General features: G+C 33.0%; 1 protein-coding gene across 1 annotated transcript; it reads right to left on the bottom strand.

Annotated features, from left to right (window-relative positions):
• Nucleotides 1-3,673: 3,673 nt before the first annotated feature.
• On the bottom strand, nt 3,674-7,733 carry LOC108486938 (leucine-rich repeat receptor-like protein kinase PXC2). The gene is made up of 2 exons (XM_017791110.2): nt 5,704-7,733; nt 3,674-5,310 (listed from the first exon to the last, which is right to left on the bottom strand). The coding sequence occupies exons 1-2, from the start codon at nt 7,164-7,166 to the stop codon at nt 3,870-3,872; spliced, it is 2,904 nt and encodes a 967-aa protein (XP_017646599.1). The 5' UTR covers nt 7,167-7,733; the 3' UTR covers nt 3,674-3,869.
• Between the last annotated feature and the right edge of the window lie 1,168 nt (nt 7,734-8,901).

Below are 8,901 nucleotides of genomic sequence, written 5' to 3'. Positions count from 1 at the left end.
TTATTTTCTTAAATATTTTGATCCACAACAGAAGTTTGCTAGCAATGAATTATTTTATTCATAATAAATAATCCTTAAAATATTCAAATTTATTGTCCAAATTTTCAATAATTTCTTATAATTATTAACAATTTTAATTTTTTATAATTTATTTCATAATTTTTAATAATTATTAAAAACTAGGTTCAGATGCACCTCGACAATTGGTTGTCTAGATTAAAATGTACATGAACAATCATTCATCCAAGATCATTCTCGCATGTGGTTTTTAATAATTTTTAATAACTTTGATAAAAAATTATAATTTCTAATAATTCTTAAATAATTATTTTTATAAACTTTCTATAATTTTTTATAATTATCTCAAAAGTCATGGCAATGATGAACTTAGACAAGTTAGTTGTCTACGTTCAAATGAATTTGGACAATTATCTATCCAAGTTCATCCTAGATTTGGTTTTTTAAATAATTATTAATAAAATTTATTTATTTAGATTATTATTATTTTAAAAAAAATACTTGTTGATGTGATAAAATGCCATGTTAGCATGATGTACACGTGACTAACACATGTCGTCATCCGATTTGTCTATTATCATGTTAGCAAAACTTAATAGTCAAACTTAATCAGAGTTTGATTGATTAAATTTTCAACTTTAAATACTTAATTACATACAAATTCTTGAGGAGGACTTTATTGAGTTTTTGCTAAAGACATTTTTACCATTAAACCTTAAATAGAAGTATGGGATAACTTTAGGGTGCCAAAAGATTGATCTTTTCTCCATCCTTTTGCATGGTATTTAGATGAGAGGTCGTTTTGTTCATTGATATGACATGACGGGATATACATTTAGCCCCACAAAATGCATAAAGAATAACCATGCTCGTATATCACGAGACTCTATCAATATAAGGAAGCTATGCTTAAATAAACTCTTTATTGTCCTGAAAGTATGTTTACACTAGGACAATATTCACACTTAAACTCGGGTGAATGACTCCCTCGAGATGAAATGGATAATCATACTTAGAGATGGTGAGGTTAAGGTGGTCTGTCGAGATACTATTTGAAAAAATGTCAACACAAAAAGTATCGATATGTCTAGTGCTGACACAGAATCGAGTGACGGAAGGGTATAAATAACATATTATTCAAATTTAATATTTTTATACTCCCTCAAGCCAAACCTGGAAATCAAAAGTTTGTATTCATCCGAAGCCAAATCTAGCTGTTATTTTTTTAATATTTAGTTATACTTGAAATTAAATAAAAATATTTATAAGTATTTTATAACATTTTTATTTTCACTTTATATATATATATTATTTGCAAGGTTATGGAAGTATTGTTTTTATTTTTATGTCGGTTTAGAACTAGAAAAATATGTATCGATTAGTATGATCGATAACTGTATGACATCGATTATCTTGATTATTCACCTCCCTTAACAAAATTTAATTTTGATTGGAATTGTCAACATTATAAGTTGAATAATATTATTTTTTGAAATTATATCGATAATAACAATTTCAATCAAAATTAATCATTATAAATATAAAATATAATTACCAGCTCAACATAATAAATTTAAATTTAATTAAATATAAAGAAATTTAAAGTTAAGATGAGAGGCAAAAAATTTAAAATATGGTTAAAGCAAATAATGTTGTTGTTTTAAAAGAAGGAACACAATATTATGATATTCATAAATGAATAATGCCTTATCTCTTAAGTTTTTGTTTTATAATGATAGTAATCATTTATTTCTCTACGTGCCCTTTACTCTTCTTACATGTATTTATTGCTTATACAATTATAGGCACAATATTTTATTATATATATAAATTTTCTTTTGCTAATTAAATTATTGAATAATTTTTGTAAATTAAAATATACTTCAGGTCTCCCTTTTCTTCGTGTATTCAGTTTTTATAATTTTACTTTTTCTATTTTTGAATTTAAAATTAAACTCTAATTATTAAATTCGTTAGAGTGATATATTGAATTTTTTAAAAAATACTTACATGATAGTCATGTAATAACCATGTAACAAAAAGACATTGTAAAATACGTGAATTTAATAGATAATTTTAATTGTGTTAACAACTCTTAAAAATTACATCATCATTTTAATCAAAATAAAGTATTTGGACTAATCAATGATATTGTAAAAGTTAAGGTACCAAATTATGTTAAGAAATTGAAGTATAAAAATTAAGTCTTAAATTTGAGTATAGTATAGGGACCATAAAAAAATGTCACTTTGCCACGTTCATAGTCTCTCTCTTTCTTCTTCTGTTTTTTTTTTACCAAGTTGTTTATAAATAGTTGGAAAAAATCAATTTTCACATTTCAATTACAAATAACCTTTTTAAAAAATTCTTGTATACTTGTCAAGATAGAAAGGATATGATAGTAAAATAATAAGATAATTATCACGTATAAGTATACAAATTATTTAAACTAACTAATGTTATTGTAAGATGTAGTATTAAATGTGAGCATACATAAACCGAAACTACAATTTTACCATTATCTTATAATGATTAAAAATAGAAAAAATCATGTTATTAGTTATTCTAAATAATTAGCACTATTAATAATTTTGATAATTAATTTTTTAAAGGACTTATTTCAACTCATCACGCTAACATAAAATTTATTTTTGTTAGAATAGTAATTTTTTTTAAATCTCATCTAAAATTTTATTAGAGTAGTCAAGAATATTAAATATTTGGATTAAATATTATTAATTTTATAATTAAAATGTAATTAATTTCTTAAAATTAAATAAAATATATTAAATATAAAAGTATATTAATTTAGTAATTAAATATTTTTAATCATATTTATAAACCTTAATTAATCCAATCTTAGTAAAATAACATAATAATATATAAATAGAAACTCAAATTGATGCTTCCTGATGGAGTGTTCATTTTTTTTTTAAATAACGTGAATTTGAATTATCTTATTTCAAAAGAAATAATAAATGCATTATTTATTCAAAATTTTTAATGAAAGAAAAGATTAGTGAATATAGAATGCCATGCTTTCCACAATTAACAAAATCCGAAAAGAAAAAACAAAACCTGGGATTCTCATGGCAAGACATAGCATGATTTTGAAGTTTGATGCAGATAATTCCATGTTTGCCACCATTTTCATGCAAGACATGGTATGATTTTCATGTTGTCAGCCCCTTATGATGATGTCCAAGCTCCCCAATGCTTTTTTCCTTTTTAAGTAATACAAAAAATAAAAAAAAAAGGAAGGGTAGACATAGAGTATAAGAGTGAGAATGAGTAGGATTAGTGCGCATGACTGTTGCCTTTGATTGCTAAAATTTGTTGACCCATGTTCCTAACCTAAAGGCTGCCACCACTCCCAAAAAACAAATTTAATTAGTTAATTAAAAGAAAAAAGTGTAGATAAAGCAAATAAGTGCTTTTCTTCAACATTATCATATGTTTCCATCATACCATTCAACTCTTCTACTTTCACTTTAATGTTTTGATTTCCCACCTTGTCTGCTTTTCTTTCCTTTATTTTTTTATTATCTTTTTAAATATACAAATATTGAAATTTGATGCATGGCATGGCACTAATAAAGTTGAAAATATGTGTTCGATATGCAGCCGGTGATAAAGAATCCAGTAAGCGAAACTCTTTTGTAACAAAATACTGAATAAAGGAAAAGGGAAAATAAGGCACAAACAAAAATACAACATTAAAAGAACAAAGAATTGAGGGAAACTGGGTTGGTAGATTGAACTCTTTTCTTTTCTTCTTCTGTTGAACAAACTGGATTCATCTTCACCGTGACACACCGCTCTGTTTCGTTCTTTTCTCGGACCCGAATAACTTACTCCACCTCTTCCTGGCCTTCCGAAGGGCATTGGATTAGCTCTAATATGTTCACTACTTCTTCCATGTCTGGTCTATTTGACGGCACTTGAGATGCACATATTAGACCAAGCTTTATAACTGGAATTACCTCTTCTGTCGGGAAGTTACTACGAAGCCTCCCGTCGACACATTCTTCCACCTTACCATCCTCGAGTGCTTCCCTTACCATTTCACACAGCACCACCACATCATCCTCCATGTATTCCACTGGCTTCTTCCCTGTAATCACTTCTAAGACCAAAACCCCAAAGCCATACACGTCGGATTTCTCAGTTATTTTTACCGTCTTACAAGCGAATTCAGGAGCCATGTAACCAAGTGCACTTTGGATTTTGCTGCTTAAAACGCAACGGTCTAATGTCGGCAGTAGCCTTGCAAGGCCAAAATCTCCGACCTTGGGCTCCCCGGAGCAATCTATAAGAACATTGGTTGATTTAAGATTGTAGTGAATGACATTCATACGGTGCAAATAGGCTAGACCCTTGGCCATACCGAGAATTATGTTGAATCGTTGTCGCCAAGAGGGGCAACTTCTGTCAGGCTCATGGAGGTGCTTATACAAGCTGTCATTCGAAACAAATTCATAAATGAGGAGCTGCAGAGGAGGAGTCCAGTAATATCCTTCAAGAGCTACAAGATTATGGTGCCTAATCTTTCCAAGTCTTTTAACTTCCCTTTCAAATTCGTCTTGAGACTTGATCAAACTTGAAACAGTCAGCTTCTTAATGGCCACTGAACGCCCATCACGAAGGATTGTTCGATAAACAACTCCAAACCCTCCACGACCAATCTCACAATCCTTGTTAAGCAACGCATGGGCACCAGCAACAAAGTCGGCATCCCCTGAAAACATTACAAGCTTGCCATAGTTTGGATCATTGTTGGGAGAACAACTAAAATCTTCCCCTACAGATAAGGTGAGAGCTGCAGGAGCACGAGACATAGAAGAACGGACATGGATATTGAGGACAGTGATAGCTACTACACCAATGACAATGAATGCCGCTGCACCAATGGCAATGATGGCAGAGATGCTAAGCACAATTTTCTTGCGATGATGATTAGGAGAGGAGCCACCGATGGAGTCTGACGAGTTAGGGTTGAGGACAATGGGCTTGGGATGGACAGCAGGGCAAGAGCGGTTAACAACCGAACCACACAACGATGGATTTCCCAAGACGGATGAAGTAGGAATAGTGTTGAAGAAGCCCCCAAGTGGTAGTTCACCATGAAGGTGGTTGTGAGAGATATTAAAGAACATGAGTTGAGAAAGATTTGCTAGCTCTTTCGGTAAGCTTCCGGTAAAGTCATTCAATGATAAATCCACATACTGGAGGTTGCTCAAGTTTGAAATGGCAGTAGGGATCGAGCCAGATAAGTTGTTCCGGGACAGAATTCTGTACCATTGTAATGAAACCAGCACAAAACTGTTAACAGAATTCAAATGTAGAACGAGTTATGCTACATTGCAAGCAACGGCTTTGGTTCGGGGTTTCCACTAAACACTGCACAAACCATTAGCCCAAGATGATAGCAAGGAGCCTTTGATCTCCCTAGAGAATTACGAGGGTCATTTAGATATCATTGGCTTATACAACAATTTTGCAACATACTTTTGATAAGTTTAAGGAACTATGACCAGTCACAAGCCAAATAGCAATGAAAATTTAAACTAAAGGTCTCACTTAACTAAGTTTAAGGAATAATAAATGCTTCAAGGATAGGTGTAATGGCTACCATGATCAAGATATATATAACTCAATAAGCACTTAACAGGAACAAATACTTACAAAACTGTTAATGATGAACACTTGACTATCTGAGTTGGAATTTTCCCAAAAAGAAAGTTCCTCTGCAACCTGAGTTCCTTGAGTGAGACTGCTCCCCCAATCTCAGAAGGAATGCTTCCATTCAGCAGATTGTGGCTTAAATCAATAACTTGTGTTGCCTTCAATTCACCTACACTGGCTGGAATGGAACCAAAGAGACGGTTCCTGGACATATTAAAGAAGAGCAAGCTGCTAAGAACCCCAAGGTTTGATGGGATTTCACCAGATAAAGCATTTGAAGAAAGATCCAACATCCGAATGCCTTGATAGGATGGCACCGTTGAAGCCAATGAAGGATTTTCTACGTTTCCCATAAGTTTATTCCCAGAATTCAGTGCACTCTGCACTCCCATCTTAAACATCCATGATGGAATATTGCCGGTTAACAGATTCTGGCTGACATCTATAGCCAATAGGTTATAACAAGTAGCCATCGATTCAGGCAATGCACCAGTAAACTGGTTCATTGACAGATTCAATTCTCTCAGTAACTGCAGATTTCCCAGAGAAGATGGAACTTTACCAGAGAAATTATTTGCAGAAAGATCCAAACTTTCAAGGCTTGTCAATTCTCCAATCCAATCTGGAACTTGTCCCCTCAAAGAGTTTCCTCCTAAACTGATTGAACTACATGAACCAAGTTTCCTCATTGAATCAGGAAGGCTGCCATACAAATAATTATTACTGAAATCAACCGATTTCAAATGTGAACAGCTCCCAATATCCCCCGGTAGCCTCCCAGAGAATCTGTTGTTTCCTAAATTTATCCGTCTCAAATCATACAAATTCCCGATCCCTTCAGGAATCTCTCCTTCCAACAAATTACCAGACATATCAAGCGATTGAAGGCTCCTCAAATACCAAATCCCAGATGGCAACTGCCCTGAAATTTGATTAGACGAGAAGTTAACCGCCACAAGCGTCGAACATGAGCTCAAAGAAACAGGAAGTTCCCCTGTAAGATTGTTCCTCGCAAAAGAGATCGACCTTAGAGACCCACATTGTGTGAAAAAATCATCGGGGATCGATCCCGACAAGCTGTTTCCACTTAAATCAATAACCTGCAAGCTCCCAATGCGAGAAAGCTCGGAGTTTATGGTCCCCGTAAGGTTGTTTTTGGAAAGTGACAGAACTTGAAGGAACGGCAGCCGTAATAAGCCACGACCAACATGACCAGAAAGACATAAGCCATCGAGATGGAGCTCCGTGACCCGGTAAGTAGTCGGATCACATTTAACGCCCATCCAGTTGCAGGGATCATTGTCATCTGCACTCCAAGACTGGAGCTTTGCAGTTGGGTCCTTGAGCCCTGCTTTGAAGAAGATTAACCCCAGAACGTCGTCGTTGAAAGTTGGCTGTTGCGACTCCACAACAACAGCTGAAACCAAAACCAAAACCAGAAAAACCAAGACCTTTAACACCATTTTCTTTGCCCCTTCAACTCAAAGAAATGCTAAACTTCCATGGTAATGGTATTATAACAGGGGGGAAAAGACAGAGAAGGAGAAGGAAGAGTTTAAAAATGGTGAAGGTAGAAAAAGGACAAAGAAGATAGATAATGAAGAAGCTGATTTTGGACGAATATAAAACAAAAACAAAGCGATAGTGTCCACACCAAAACGGCTTTCCTTCCTATTTTGGTTTGAGTTTGAAGCTAAAGAAAACGAAGTCTTCAAACCCCCAAAGTAACAAAAAAAAAATGAAAAAACTAGTGATTAACTCAAGCTTTGGGAAAATGAGAGAAACAATGAAAGAGGTAATGGGTTGAATGGAGCAAAGCTGAAAAGGTGGCGATGGAGAAGAAATAAAGAGGAAAAAGAAAGTAAATGAATAGTAATTAATGATGGAAATAAGTGTAGATGTGGTTGGTGTCGCTACTGTAACTGTTGTTTTGGTTCTAACTAAATAACAAAGTGAGAGAGAGGAGATAGAGTAAAGAAGGGGGCAGCATCTAAAGCTAGGATTTTTATTTTTATGATTCTTAGGTTTTTCAATAATTAGAATAAATTTTAATTAAATGAAGTGTAAAACAGATCATATTAGACAATGTGATTGCATGAAACATAAACATTTTTGTTTAGTATTTTTTGTCTTTGGGTTTATGTATTCTGTCTTTTTTTATACATATTTGGTCAAACAAGGATCCTAAAGTAATGTACACGTGGCAGGTTTTATTTGCTTTACCATTTGACATGGTGCAATCATATTTCTCCCTCAGTCACTCGACAGTAGCCATGAATTTCTCGATGCTCTCTTTTATATTTATTCTTTTTAATGCTTAAAAAAGCAAAAGCAACCCAAAAAGTAATAGTATAATATATATAAATCTGCAATCATTCTTTGTGTGTTGCAATGCAAACAAATTCAAAATTACGTGATTTTCAAGTCTTCTCCATTTCACCACTTTTTAGTTGGAAATTACAAAATTTTACTTTTTTTTTTTTTTTTCAATCCATTCTAAGTGTAAAATAAGTCGAATTATTTTATTAATATTTAAGACAATATGAAGTTTTAACTGGAATGATCTGTTTCTAGAACTCCAAAATCTGTCCCCGACAAATTTTAAATTTAAAAAATAAAAATCAGATGGAGTTTAGGGAAGCGGGAGGAGGAAAACTTAATAATTGGAACATCAGGTGAAAGTGAGAAACGAAGACAGCAAGACGACAACACCTGCCTACCCCTTTCCGCTTTGTTGTTTCACAACCAAACACTTGACGGTTTTACTTTCACTTTCACCGGAATTTCCATGAGTGTCCACCATAGGAGTAGGAATTTTTTTAGTGCGACTCATGTGTGAAGCTTTTATTTAAGTCATTCGGAAAAAAATAATATAACTTCAAACTTGAAATGATGGGATACCATAATTATAAATAAATGTTAAGTTAGCATTCTGAATTTTTTTCAAAGATCCAATTACTTCAAAATTTTATAGATATATTGCACTAAAAAAATTTGTACCATAATAGATACCAATGTATGCAATGAAAGAAAAGATTAGTGAACCATTAACAAAATCCGAAAAGAAAAAACAAAACCTGGGATTCTCATGGCAAGACATAGCATGATTTTGAAGTTTGATGCAAATAATTCCATAAATAAATAAGATTTTCATGTTGTCACCCCCTTATGATGATGTCCAAGTCCAAGGCCCCAGTG

Source organism: Gossypium arboreum, chromosome 10 (assembly GCF_025698485.1).
Source record: "Gossypium arboreum isolate Shixiya-1 chromosome 10, ASM2569848v2, whole genome shotgun sequence".
Lineage (NCBI taxonomy): Eukaryota > Viridiplantae > Streptophyta > Magnoliopsida > Malvales > Malvaceae > Gossypium > Gossypium arboreum.
Note: the sequence above shows the minus strand (reverse complement) of the source record. Positions and strands in the feature narration are given on the sequence as shown.